The sequence below is a fragment of the Prionailurus bengalensis genome, chromosome D4 (assembly GCF_016509475.1).
Source record: "Prionailurus bengalensis isolate Pbe53 chromosome D4, Fcat_Pben_1.1_paternal_pri, whole genome shotgun sequence".
Lineage (NCBI taxonomy): Eukaryota > Metazoa > Chordata > Mammalia > Carnivora > Felidae > Prionailurus > Prionailurus bengalensis.
This window is the reverse complement of record NC_057359.1, coordinates 13001350-13016041: the sequence shown is the minus strand read 5'-3', so window position 1 is coordinate 13016041 and position 14692 is coordinate 13001350. Positions and strand designations below refer to the sequence as shown.

The 14692-nt window shown below is 43.9% G+C and overlaps 1 protein-coding gene across 10 annotated transcripts in view; it reads left to right on the top strand.

Moving 5' to 3' along the window:
- TRPM3 (transient receptor potential cation channel subfamily M member 3) overlaps window positions 1-14692 on the top strand; it is an 805281-nt gene that overhangs the window by 737613 nt on the left and 52976 nt on the right. For all 10 annotated transcript variants that reach the window (XM_043565212.1, XM_043565210.1, XM_043565217.1 and 7 more), the window contains 3 exons: window positions 1089-1217; window positions 5708-5959; window positions 12061-12235. In XM_043565212.1, the coding sequence (XP_043421147.1) occupies window positions 1089-1217; window positions 5708-5959; window positions 12061-12235 (556 nt within the window). The remainder of the gene's footprint in view (window positions 1-1088; window positions 1218-5707; window positions 5960-12060; window positions 12236-14692) is intronic.

Here is a 14692-nt window from a genome sequence, read left to right as displayed (position 1 = left end):
CTACACTCCAGGCACTCATCTAGACATAACCGAGTCCTCCAGTGACAGTCACTAAACCTGAGCCCCCAGGGGTTTTCAGCGGACACCCAGCACCTCAGCCAGTGCTATCGGGATTCAGCCTCTGGGGCCAGAGCCCCATGAGGCTTAGGCCCCCCTCCAAGCCACAGTTGGCTACAGGGACCCATTCCTTTCTATAAACTGCTTTATCTTCTGTTGTTTTCTTTCAATGAAGCAGAAACCAGGGAGGAATATCCCAACTTGGATAGGGTGGGGAGGTGTTGCAATAGGAAATGGATAAAATCCTCCCAGGGCACTGCTAAGCCAAGCACATTAAGGTAGGAGGAGAAAAAAAGAAGACATTAACTCAGAAAACAATTCAAGTGGGACTTCAAGATAAAATTCAGTCTATTTTTATGTTGGTTTGACCAGTTTACAAGTATAGTATGTGCCTTCCTTTCCTTCCTACAGACATTTCACCTACCTGGCATTCATTAGGCACAAATCCACCGTGTGCCCTAGTTCAAGAACCTGAGGCTCCGGGCGCCTGGGTGGCTCAGTCGGTTGAGTGTCTGACACTTGATTTCAGCTCAGGTTGTGATTTCACAGTCCTCGGATCCAGCCCCCCCTCTTTGGGATTCTCTCTCTCCTTCTGTCTCTGCCCATCCCCTACTCATTTTCTCTCTCTCTCCCAAAATAAACAAATAAACTTAAAAAGAAAAAAAAAAGAACCTGAGGCTTATGCATGAACAAGAGTAGCACCGAGAGAAGAGGTCCCCTTTTTAGCCAGAAAGACACAAGAAACAGTAATAGCCAAACAAAAAGGATGCATCATGGCACAGAAGTAAAGGCAAAGTACTGGACCCAGGGACACATGTAAGGGACAAAAGGAAGATAGCACATCACATTATTTCAAATATTATAGTCATTTTCTTAAATTCTTTGAATAGTTTAAAGCCTTGAAGTTCATTCTGTTGTGAATTCTGAGTCCTGCTTGCTGACCTTGCTCTGTTCTGCCATGCGGCGGCCTTGCCCAAGGGCCGGGCTCCCGGGTCTCCGTAGCCAGAACACTGTATTGTGTTTCCTTACAGCTGGCGTACATCGGATACTTGATGCTCTTCAACTATATCGTGTTAGTGAAGATGGAGCGCTGGCCTTCCACGCAGGAATGGATCGTCATTTCGTACATATTCACCCTGGGGATAGAGAAGATGAGAGAGGTAACTGCTTTCATAAAGGAGAACATAGGAGAAAAACAGTGGTTGGTTACCTTTGTGAGTGGAAGGGAGGGGCGATGCTAGGGATCCAAATTAAGCCAGAAACCGTTTTCTCTATGCTGCACAGAAATAATGGACTCGGCCTCGAGGGCCGGTGGCAAACCTGGGGAGGCGTCATAGTGTGTGTTTTATAGGGTCATCACTTCACGCCTGCTCGGGGTTTGCTCTAGCTTTTGCCAACAGATCTCTTTCCCAAGAAGAGTTGTCTTCGACACTGTTTACACGTCTCTTTCCTCGACCCTATAAACAAGAGTTTTCAAATTTTCCCATTTTTCCACTTTTAACTCCCATTGCAACCCCTTACTCTGGGTCTCTTTGGCACTATCATCCAATACCTATGATTCTCCAAATGCATTTCAGCAGCTGTAGAAGGAACTACGCTTCCATTCATTAATTTATCCTCCACTTTATTCCTTCTCAACATTTATTATGCACCTGCTGAGCACCAGCCTCTCCACCAACCCTAGGAATCACTGAGGTGGGCTGAATATATTTCTTGTCCTTCGGGTTGGGGGTGTGGCCCCCTCTCTACTCCCCACATCCCCACCTTGTTAAAGGAGCCATCATAACCCCACCCCACCCCCACCCCCACCCCCATATGACTTGCTTGAAGTTCAAAGCCAGAGTCAGAGAGGCCTTCCCAGTCTGAGCTGCTAAAATGAATGTGGTCAAGCGAACGTCCACCAGAGGGCTCTGCAACTCTGCTCAACGCGCTCCACCAACCCATTCCCTACGCTGTAGGGAAGGCACGCTTGTGTGATGATTCTTCTGCATTTCCCCCTGGAACTACAGTCATCAGGGCAGGTCTTTTCTGGAAGAATTACTCTCTGTCAAGTCCACTGCACCTTCAAGAGCTCTCGAACAATCCTACTCCCAAAGCTACAGTGAGTGAGAAAATATATCGGGATCCATACAAAAATGGATTCCTACCAATCCACAAATTCACCCTTGCCTTCATTACCAACAGGTAATGAAGAATACCCTTAGTCTCTTAGGTTTTAGTTCTCTTTCAGAGAAAAGGATGCAGTATCTATTAGATGCCGTCATACTGGGATCATTTAAAAAAATCTCTTAAAATACATTCAGAGCCCTTCTTTGGGGTTTTTAAACTGCTTCGGGGACACTTAAATTCTAATCAGCATGTCCCCATGCTGAGAGTTTGGAGGTGTGCACTAGTCCCTTTTTATAAAAAGCTGGATATTCTTTTTAATGGATGCCCTGCCTGGCCTTGTTCTAACTAGTTGTGTACTGTTCGGCCTCCCCATTCACAATGCCTTCTACTTCCTGAGCACGGCTGTGGATTTCCCATTGGTAAACTGAAAAAGCTGTAATAAATTTGCAGTGCTCTTTGTGTAGCGCTCTGACAACGGAGGCCTGCTACCGCTAAGGGCTCTGGTGCTGCTGTTCAGTGCTAGCTCCTCTCCCGTGATTTAACGCCCAGATGCATATTACTTCCCCATGATAAGCAGAAAAGGGAAAGACTCGCGCAGGGAGACTGGAATCCCTCCAGGGACGAGGCTGGAAGAAGACAGGGAGCAGCCTGTACTCCGTGGACTGTTCTGGAAGAGGCTGCCAAGCAGGCGGGCTGCCAGGAACCTCCCGGCCTGGATATCCATTTCTCCTGAGGCGGCATGTAACAGTGGCCCGGGCTCTGCAGGGTCGGGTCAGCAGGGGGTCATCCCAGGAGTCCTGGCTCCGGAGGAGGCCGCGCGGGGAGGCCCCCACCGCCTTCGTGGGCGATCTTTTCCTTGTCAGCCTGGCGCGGCCGCACCCCACACCCCCGCCCCAGGTCCCGGACCCGCTGAGGAAGCTCAACCGCCCAGGGGCTGCGGACCCCACAGGTCCCGCCTTCGCGTCGGCGCAGGGCGCAGGCACGCAAGATCCCGGACACGTGGAAATCTCCGTAGGCTTCCTGGCCTTCAGGGATATACGAGCGGGGCTTTGTGGTTTCACAGACGGCCCTCCCATTCCCAGCACCACATACTTCCGCGCGCAGTCACCAAAACAAGCCGCGGGGATCCCTCAAGCGACCGGAACTGTTTACACCGTGCGTGGGCGGACGTTCTCCCGCCCGGACCCTCCTCCCGGCAACCCCGCGAGGGCCAGACCTGGCCGCGGCGCGAGGGCACGCCCACTCCTGCGGTCGCGCCCACTCTGCGGCCACGCCCCCTCAGAGCAGGGGTCGCGGCTGGCCCAGAGCCCGTGGGAGAAGCTTTAGGGCCGGGGTACCGGCGTTCCTGCTTCACCCTAGCCTCTCAGCCTTGACCTCCCCCCCCTTTTTTTTCTTATGTTGGGATTTCACAGAAATATTTCCACAGTGTAGAAACTGATGCTATCGATCTCTGTTGACCAGTTGTAGGAAAGTGTGGACGCAGGGGTAGAAAGACTCCAAGGCATTTCCCCTCCGCCCCCCTGCCCACACGCAGGGAGTTTTCCCTAGCTAAGATGCAGCGGTGTGAGAAACCGACAGGACGACGACAGCTGCAGGAATCCCTGACGGGGAGGACAGTGCTTCTCTCAACCTGTGGACCCCAGCTTGCCCTGAGAACTTGTTATGAATGTAAACTCTCCAGCCTCACACACCAGGCATTACTGAAGCAGAAACTCCAGGCGTAGGGCGCGGCCATCGTGTTTTCACCAGCCCCTAGGTGATTCTGATGCCCGCTCAAGAAACCCTGGCCTGGGGTTTAGGGGTGAGTGTAGCCCTACTGAGGAGGAAGAATGAGGCTACCAGCTGGCTCTGGCATCTCGCACAGCATTCCAAGCCCTCGTCCTGACTTACTAAGACCTCCCTTCCTTAAGTATTTCAGGTCACGGCAAACCATTAAAGGGGACAAGAGGATGCAAATAAACAGCTGCAGATTAGACCCTGTCCCCTGTCTTTGCTTTCCTCTCTTTTGAGAGGAGATTCCGAGTTGGGTGATGGCTCAAAGAGATTGAAGTCTCCGGGTAAACCCAAAGGCCCAGCTACGCAGCCTCTATAGGCCAGCCTCCCTGGCTCCTCACATCCGGGGACAAGCTGTGGTGTCGGACCAGTGGGACCCACTCTCCAACTATGCGTTTCGTAGAGCCTCTGTGTGGCAGCAAAAAGGCCCCTCTAGATTTGAGGGAAGTCAGAGCCCTACCCAGTACCTAATGACATGTAGCAGTCAGTCAACAAACATTTAATTGAGAATCTGTTATATAACAGGCCCTGGGGCCCAAAGGGTCTGCCTCAGACTTTACAGTCTAGTGGAGATGATAGGTGGATAGACCAACACAGACAACATGTTTACCTGCATACAGAACTTAACTTCATAGAGTGACAAACTCTTCAAAACCGAAGATAGGGTAATACATTAGCAAGTGACAGGGATGTGGAGGCCCCTGCAGGTAGGATAGTCAAAGAAGATCTTCCTAAGAAAGGGAAATTAGAGCAGAGACCTTGAGGATGAGGAGGAGCAAAACATGTAAAATTCTGGGAGAAGAAAATGCCCAACAGAAGGACCAAGTGCAAATGTCCGGAGCATATAATGAGCCGCTATGTCCGTAGGTGTGGAATGGGGGGAATGTGGTGGGCTGTGAAATGAAGCCACCGGAAGGAGTTTGGGTCTTTCTCTGTGTGTATTGGAAGCCATCGGGAGATTGAAATATTCATTTATCACAATTTGCTTTCGTTTTTGTTGTTGTTCACACATCTCTCAAATCACTCTCTTTTTTAGATTGTGGTATAATTTACCTGGAAGAAAATAAACAACTCATAGGAAAATAATAAACTCATTCTTATTTATAAGAAAATAAATAAACTCATTCTGTTTACCCATACAACTGTGTGTAATCACCACCCAGATCACGGCTTCAGTTTTTAAAGATCATTCTGTGTGCTAGTTAGAGAATGGGTTGAGGGAGAGTAGACACCGATGGTGGCAGGAATACCAGTCAGAAGGCTGTTGCAATCATCTAGGTGATGTGGTAGGACTGAGAGTACAATGGCAACAGTGGGTGGTGGTGAGCAGTGGTTGAATCAGATTGTATTTAGAAATAGAGGTGATATTGATGCAGATTATATGGATGTGATGAGAAGAATGAAGGAGTCCTCCCTGGTGGTCTGAGAAACTCAATATGGTGGCACTCTTTACTGAGATGGAGTGGAATTTCAGAGATTTGCAGTGTATCAGGAATCTGCCATTTTATAGCAAAACCCTAATGGGTATCTTAGGATTGTAAGGCAACCCAAAGGATCAAACTTCTTGCTTCTGTTTGCCTCTGGAATGCTTGTATCTTCCTGGTCTGAGCTTAGCTCGGTGGTATATTCATAGCATGCAAATATTCAAGTAAACACAGGTAAACAAAACAAGCTACTGATGTCAACTAACAGACCAAGCGTTTTCCAACTGGACCTAAAATATGGACTGAAACCAGACCTAACCCCACCCTCTTTTCCTGTCTTTTAGATCCTGATGTCAGAGCCAGGGAAGTTGTTACAGAAAGTAAAGGTGTGGCTGCAGGAGTACTGGAATGTCACAGACCTAATAGCCATCCTTTTGTTCTCTGTGGGAATGATCCTTCGTCTCCAAGACCAGCCCTTCAGGAGTGATGGGAGGGTCATCTATTGTGTGAACATCATTTATTGGTACATCCGTCTACTAGACATCTTCGGCGTGAACAAGTATTTGGGCCCATACGTAATGATGATTGGAAAAATGGTAAGCAGGGTTCTCTGATTCTGTGTTATAAATATGCAGAGGAGAAGTGGCAGTAATAGGAAGAGGAAAATCATTCATTTGGGCCTGCTGTGATGGTCTGAGATGGCCCTGGGGGTGTTTTGATTTTTAATTCCTTTTGAGCGTTTGGGAGTTTGACTACATCTGTATACATCACTGGAAAATTAACGATCACTCACCCATTTACTTACTGAAAAACATACACAGATCATCTCTTTTGGGCTAAGCACCGGAGTAGGAGTTGGGTATTTAAAGGTGCTCATTCCGTGAGATTGAAGATGAGAGAGAAGTAATTACCATACAGTGTGCGAATGCTGTTAGAGAGATGTGTATAAAGGAACATAGAAAAGACAATGTAGGTCAGGGACGGCTTCGTGTGGAGGTTACATTTTAGCTGGATCTTGGAGGAAGAGTGGGTCTCCACTCCAAATCTTTAAAAGATTTTTAAATTTTAACATTTCTTCTTCTTTTTTTTTTCCTAATAAAGTCCTTGAAAAATTCCTTTCCCTACACAAAGGGAAGGAAATACAGTCTATTTTAGTTGAGTTAGGTTGAATTTTATTTGGATATTACGTTCTATCCATATATCATGTATTTTGTTACACTACTGGAAAATGGAGAGTTAAAAACTGGGTTCCAGAATGATGCCCCTACCTATTCTTTAAAAAAGAATCCCAGAAGGCGCCTGGGTGGCTCATTCAGTTAAGCGTCTGACTTTGGCTCAGGTCATGATATGGTTCATGCGTTCAAGCCCCGCATCAGGCTCAGTGCTGACAGCTCGGAGCCTGGAGCCTGCTTCGGATTCTGTGTCTCCCTCTCTCTCTGCCCCTCCCCCACTTGTGCTCTCTCTTTCTCAAAAATGAATAAACATTTTTTAAAAAAAACTTAAAAATTTTTTTAAAACTCCCAAGTGGCAAACTAATATGCTTTTCCACAAATGGCTGTGGACTTGTTCCTTGACCACCCTGGTTTCCGGACTCTCTCCGTAAAGACTCAGCCCTAGGAGGACAGCAGTAGTGTGAACCTAAGGAGTGCACAAATATATCAGCTCCTGCTCCAGACTCACTAGAAGAATTAGAGCCCTCTGCTCAGAACCTAGGTGCTTCTTATCAATTACCCCACTTTTCAAAGTGTGACCCTTACTTCACCTTCACAGGGCATATGTGGAAAAGCCAAATACTTCCATCCTACCATGGTAAACGCCTCTTCCTGAAAAACTCTGTTCTAATAACCTCCAGTCTACTTCCACTTGTGGGCTGTCAAAAACTAACAATTGGTCAATAGCTGTCCTTTATCATCCTCCCTCAAATTTCACTATATACATCATCACAGCTGACCTTTCAGTCAGCAGATCTGTGTTTATCATTATTATTAGTGTGTGGGTGCATGTGTCACTCTACTGAAACGAATCTTAAATAACCAAGACTCTTCCTACAAAAGCGCTGAGAAACACATGTAAAGGGAAGGAGAATTTGAACAAAAGGTAGGAGTTATGAGACCTTGAGAAATGTATTTAACCTCCTTAAGACCCAGTTTACTCATTTAAAGTAATTATAATAAATGCAAGGTTATATCTTGCAGGGCTTTTGTGATGATTAGAAATAACACATGCCAAGTAGCTGATAGGGTCTGGCTCATAGCAGGTAGTTGATAAAATTGCATCTGTTATGTTTATGTGTGCCTTCTGTTTATGAAAGTACAATAAAAAGTGGGGAGGGGGTGAGATATTGGTGAGCACGGTTATTCCACTCTATTCCTAACCCTTTTATACAAAAGCTTGAGACCTATAACACCAGTATTGCTTAGGGGAGATATCACCAAGCCCATTCTAGAGAGGAAGAACTTGAATTCAACAAGCTTGAATTATTTACCCAAAACTGAATCCCAGTTCAATTGGGATTTTTGACTGGGGGGGGGGGGGGGATGTGTATCTTACTCTATTGCACAACCTGTTCTATAATCTTCTCTGTTCTTTTAGTAATGAATTTGAGATTGTGGTAAAGATTCTTATGTCTAAAAGCAGAGAATCTCAATTTAGAGCCAGTGGGAGAGATTTAAGAGAAAGGATCAGTGGACCCTCCACCTAATTTGTGTATAAAAATATGTGGGTGTATGAATTTTCTGGACAGAGAAGACAAGCTTCCATGAGATTCTCAAATGTATACTCAAATGGACCCAATGAAAGTGAAGAGTTACAACAGCTGCAAAATTAGGCCAAGTTTTCTCAACCTTGAAACCATTGGTATTTCAGACTAGATAATTCTTTGTTGTGGGGGCATGCTGTGCATCACACAATATTTAGCAGCATCACTGGCTTCTACCCACTAATGCCAGTAGTGTAGGCATGCACATGTGCGTGCGCACACACACGCACACACACATATGCTTATGACAACAAAAACATCTCCAGACATTGCCACATGTCCCCTGGGGACACAATTGCCCTCTGTTGAGAAGCACCACAGCAGACGGTTACGTAATCTGATTGCTTGTTTCTCTAATTGATCGTTGCCTTGTTGTTTTGTTTCATTAAGTAAGATCTGAAGTCTCAAACAAACCAAATGTATCACTTTAAAAGGTTGGATGGCATTTAAATAGTTGAAATAACTAAAGTCACACTAAACCAGCAAGCTTATTTTAAAATCTACATCTGTTATTTTAATAATGGCATAATTATCCCCAATTTTGACTAGAATGAAACCTTACTATGGAGCGAGTGAGCGAGATGGACTGCATTTTCTCTGCCTTCCAACTTATGAATGATTCCACTTATAAGTCAGAAATAAGTTGAAAATGGGTATATTTGGTGACTTTGTTCTCTTTCATGGGGCTTTTAAGATAATTAGTTAAATAATTGAGTCTCTGATCCAGAAGGTAGGTAAAATATGCCTATAGAATTTATCAGTGAGTTAGATGGACTGCCAGGTGGGAAGCTTAATAAAATATGCCCGCATGTGATTATTCTGAAAGCCCCTCAACATTACAGAGTCCCTCTTCAGTACTAAACAACCAAGGAACTCACTATACCCTGTGGTCTAGGGACAGACATCTGATAAGATACCTGGACACAATACATAGATCAAGTATGATTCAGGCACCTGGGTGGCTCAGTGGGTTGAAAGTCCAACTCTTGATTTTTGGCTCAGGTCATGATCCCAGGGTCATGGAATCAAGCCTGCATCAGGCTGTGTGCTGAGTGTGGAGCCTGCTTAGGATTCATTCTCTCTCTCTCTCTCTCTCTCTCTCTCTCTCTCGACCAAAAAAATTAAAAAAGTAAGATCCCAACTGATCTTTAAATCCAGGATCTCTTACTGGAATCCTGACCCCTTTTCTTTATATTCCACTTCTCAATGCAATTCTCTAAGCCTAGTACTAAACTCACTTGTATAATGCAGAATAAAAACAAGAATTATAATAATTATTATTTACTCTGTGCCAAATACCATGTCAGACATACCATCACTACAACCCCATGAAATGGGTTTTAGTATCTTTGTTTAGCAATGGAATAACCAGAAACCAGGCAAAAAACAAAGGCAGGATACCAGCTCTTACCCAATCAGACTTCACAACCTGACCTTCCAATTCTAATAGCAATGCATTAACATTTACTGAGACCTACCCACATTGTTTCACATATTGTCTCATTTAAGCCTTATGAAATTAATATGCATGGTGATTTTCATTATCCCCATTTTGAAAAAAAAAGGAAAAGAAAACCAAGATTGAGCAACTTGCACATGTCCACCTAAGCTATTTTTACTAGCAGAGGCAAGATGAAAACTCAGGTGGTCAAACACCTGAAAACGTGTATAACCACCACCATATGTACTCACCTGTATAGAACACAACCTACAGATATTTACAAGAGTGAGACAGAATCAGGTCTCTTAATATTGAACTGACTGGACACTTTAACTGTAAAAACAGAGGTACCCAGCTCTGGTTTTTACTAATAATGTTCTACTTCTGCATTCTGCTCTATCAGATTTCAGTATTTGTGTGGAAGACTTTTGTGAAACAGATGAAGTTGAGTGGGAAGAATGTTTCTTGTCTTAGATTGTTTTGGCCCTTCAGGTAGGTAGCACAGTCAATTTGAATGAAAACAGTCCTGAGAAATTGAATTAGAACAGTTGCTGTGCGTACTGGCTGAGTTTTCTTGGGTCAGACTAGCTCCTAAATCTCATGAGTACCCACCTTCCTCTCCCCACCCATTAGTGGAGCCATTAGTGTTTTTTCATTGATGGAACGTTTGGTAAATAAATGATGAAATAATTTTACAAAATAGAGGATGGGAAACAGGCCTATGTTTCCTATAAAACTGTTTTGACACAGCTGGCTTGTTCAGTTGTAAGAGAGTCCTGAGGCCACTAAGCTGTGAAAGGAATAACTAATTAAGTAGCATGTATCTTTAAAAACAGTGAACAAATATGAATGAACATCAACTTTTGAGAAATTCTTATTTAGTTTCAAAGTCAGATGATACTTGAAATATGGATTCAGAAGTTGCCTTGACAGTTGATTAATTGACCAAAAATATTTTGAGCCCTCAGTGTCCTAAGGCAAAGCAGAAGGCTATTGTGTTTTAATTCTAATAACAGGCACCATGGAATATTGTTTTAAAATAAAATTTTAAAGCTAATTTAAAGCCTTCATTGTCAATGATAAAATTTTCATTATTCTTTCTTTGTGGGTGGGTATCCCTTCAGGAAGTTTGATATCCCAGAGAAGGTTGTCTTTTGTGTTAGATGGTTTGGTGCGAGGGATAGAAACCAATTTCCAACTAGCTTAAGCCCAGGAGGGATATACTGACTTATGGCAGGGCATGATGAAACTGGCCTTAAGGGTTACTGCAGTCAGGCTCTCAACCACTTTCAGAACATGCTGTCTCTCTCTGTCTGGAATATCTGCTTCATTCACTCTTGATCAGTTTTACTGGTGGGGGACTCAGCCTCAGACACTCTGAATTTATATCATTACAGAGAAAGAAAGGGAGCATCTCTATCCCAGCTTCAGTTGAAAAAATCCAAAGAGAGGATATTGGTTGGCCCATCTTGTGTCACATGCCTACCTCCTATCACTGTTGCCAGAGGGTGAGGTACCATCATTAACCTAGCCTGGAAAAGACACCATATTTGTGGCCAAAATGGGTGGGAACTGCTTCTAAAAGAAGGAGGCAATGGGTTCTGGCCAGACAAAATAATAGTTATTACATCCTCATCTATTTTTGGTGATAAAAGGAAAGTAATTTGGCATATGAGAAACAGATCCTTGATAATATGTATCACGAAAACAAGCAAAAAAGAAAGGAACAAAGAGGAACGAGAGATAACATTGTGCTTGAATGCAGTCAAGAGAATTTTATAAACATGTCAAGATGAAAGTCCAACATTTCAACAGCAGACACAGAAATGGGCCATTAGGCAACCTGATTCTATTGCCGACAAAAACACCCTCTATAACTGATAGGATATGCTGCAAGAGAATTAAGTACAGAAAGAGTGGTTCTCTGAGAGACTGGTTTGTGGTAGAATATCAGGCAGTGAGGTGGGGCCACAAGAATAAGAAGGTGGATGGTGGATATGTGGGCTGTCCTAGTTTTGCTTGCAAGTAATTACTTTCTTGAGCATTCCAACTCTCAAACTTAGGGAATTTACAACATTGCAGTAGTTCTTGAAATAGTTTGATCATCCCAAGTTCAATTTTGCTAAGAAGAAAGTGACCCAGGGAGGACACTGGCTCCCAGGAACAGAGCTGGATTCATAAAGAGACCCGAGCTTCATGTGACTCCCATGCCTAGTCTTAACTAGGTAGCACAGACAACAGTGGAAAGTGAGGGGCTTCCTTTCTATGCGTGCCTTTTTTTTAAATGCTTTTGAGTTACTGATAAAATTCTGTGGATGTTGTTTCAATAGACCAAGTGTTCTCTTTCTTACTTGGACACAGCTGTCTACCTATATATCCCTTGTCAGAAGTGTTGAAAATGAACCTCCTTCAAAGGTTTCCATCAATGTTGATATCATAGGAACACTCAATCATGTGGATTTTCTTTTTTTTCTCCCTCTGCTTCCACACCCTTCCAGATGATAGACATGATGTACTTTGTCATCATTATGCTGGTGGTACTGATGAGTTTTGGGGTCGCCAGGCAAGCCATTCTCTTTCCCAATGAAGAACCATCATGGAAATTGGCCAAGAACATCTTCTACATGCCCTATTGGATGATTTATGGGGAAGTGTTTGCGGACCAGATAGACCGTAAGCAAGTTTATGATTCTCATACACCAAAGTCAGGTATTGAACTTCAATTGGGTCATGTCTTTTCTGAGTTCATTTGTTTGTTCTCAATAAATGGCTCAAGATAGAGGACCAATTCCTAGCTTGCTATCTTGGAGGTAAAAAACAATTATAGAAGGTGAATATAAAATTTTAACAAAGTAGTCCTTGGGTGTTTTTTCTGGTATGTCATCACTGTGACACAGATTGACATCAGGTGTACCAAATTTAATGAAGAACCATTATAAAAATGGTTCCCCCTAAATTATTTGGGGATTGAAAATCCTAGGGCCATGTGTTGAACATTTCAATATTATTAATATATTATGTCATTACTTCCCACCCCTACCCCAGCCCCCAGCCTGTAAAAACTAAATTCCTTGGATTTGACTTCAGAACAAATAAACAAGTCTCTATTTTTCCATCAGAATTCAAGAGGGCAAACATCTGCATGGTGTTTTCCTTGCAATGGAAACTATTCTCTAGCTCCTTTTCCCACTGTCTTAAATTATGTGCTATTGAGACTCAAAAGAAGCTAGTATTCATTGCCTGGAAGTATGGAAAATGCCTTAGGTTGTAAACTGAGTTGCTTGCTGTAAATGCCAGGGGTAAAAAAATAGTATCTATATCATGAAATGATTCAGTGTGAGGAGCAAGTGCCTGCAGGCTTTGTTGTTTCATGCCCTAATAGAGGCTGATTCTCTATAATAAACACCCTCTTATATAGAGTTTGGAGATAGTTGTATCCTATGAATATGTTCCAGCATTTTATTTGGACCCAATGTCAGGGCACACCAGGCATTGGGACATTATTTGGGGAGAAGGCATCAGGAAAGAAGTATCTTTCAGTATGGAGGAACTGGATCCCTGGAGCACCTACTTCCCATTTTCCCTAAGGAGTTTGGCTCTAGAAATAACATCCCTCCAACACTGTCGAATTAACATTTTTGAAACATTTTTTGCTGACAAGCCAGCCATCTGAGTCCTGGACTGTGGACGTGGATTAGGGTTACATAACCAGGTAGTATAGTTTATTAAGAGCAGGAGCAGAGACTAGTCAGCATCCCCCTCCCACCCCCGCCAATCCCAGGTAGGGCTGAGACCAAGTAAATAAGGAGCAAGCAGCAAAGAGTCTGAGCCCTCTGGGCCCGTGTAGAGCATGTGTACATTGGCAACAGGATACATTAATATGTCATTTTCCCTCCTGTGATGGATTTTGAACAAATACCTTTCTTAAAATGAGTTATCTGAGGCCAGAAAGCTTTTGGGAACACCTCATTGGAACAAATATTCATTTCCGGAGACTTAGCCGAGCTTACTGAGGAAGAATTTTTAACTCCATCTCCTAGTTGGCAATGTGCAGCCTTCACCACGACAGCTTTCCAGGGTCTGGGGAAAACCCTTTCGGGATCCTCCTTTCTGCTGGTCCCTAAAGGCAAAACGACTAAAAGCCCATCAACGATCATTTTCCTCAGAGATTAAATGTATTATTTCCCCCTCCCCAAAATTGCTTTCCACATATATTATTTTGCCTTCCTTAGTTTTCCTTTCTTCCCCAAAATGAGATTAAGCCCCCCTGGGTGTTTTGACAATGCAACATTTTGGGATGGGAGAAGGAAGGAAGTGTGGGTATTTTTATAAATGGGATTCTGTCTGTCCCTCTACAAGTGGCCATTTATTGATGTTGTACTATGAGCCCAACCTAGTGCAACAGACACCACCATCTGGCTGAATAAGAGGATTTATTATTGTTATTCTGAAAGAAGGGCTGATTGTAGTTTAGAACTGGAACACCCCCCCCCCACCCCAGAGATGGAAGAGAGGTGTTTTGTGTGAGTGAATTATGAAAATAGATGTCCCTCGTTGTTCATTAGATCTGTGGTGCTCTATATGTGTGAGAATCAATTTCTACCCCAAATCTCAATATCTAAGTTACCCAGCCTTGGATGGATGCAAACTTCATGACACCCTTCCCTGACTTACCTTCTTTTTTGACATTCCAAAATTGGCTGCAATGGTAGCCAACTGTTCTAAGCTAAATCAGCCAGTTTGCTGTTTAGAGTGCTAAAGAATATTTGTCCTTTCTCAAATGGTCCCCAAATTGGTCATTCCATGTGGCCAAGGTCACAGAACATCCCTATTTTTAAAATAATTTGATTTTCATGTTATGGTACTGGACAAGCCCAAGGGGCATTGGGTGACTGCCCCACCTGGTCATTCAGAATTGCCCAGGAGACCTAAGAACCAAGCCATTTGAGAAAGGTACAAATCATTTACGCTGCCCTACGGTGTCTTGCCTCTTTTCTGTGCGGTGTCCAGGCTAGTTTGTGAAGCATGTGTTCAGGCTGATTGGATCTCATATCCACCTGGACCCATGGCCCTGCCCAGGGTCTGCCAGTCCCATCCTGCGAATGTGCCCCTGTGTGGGCCTCTCCCGCG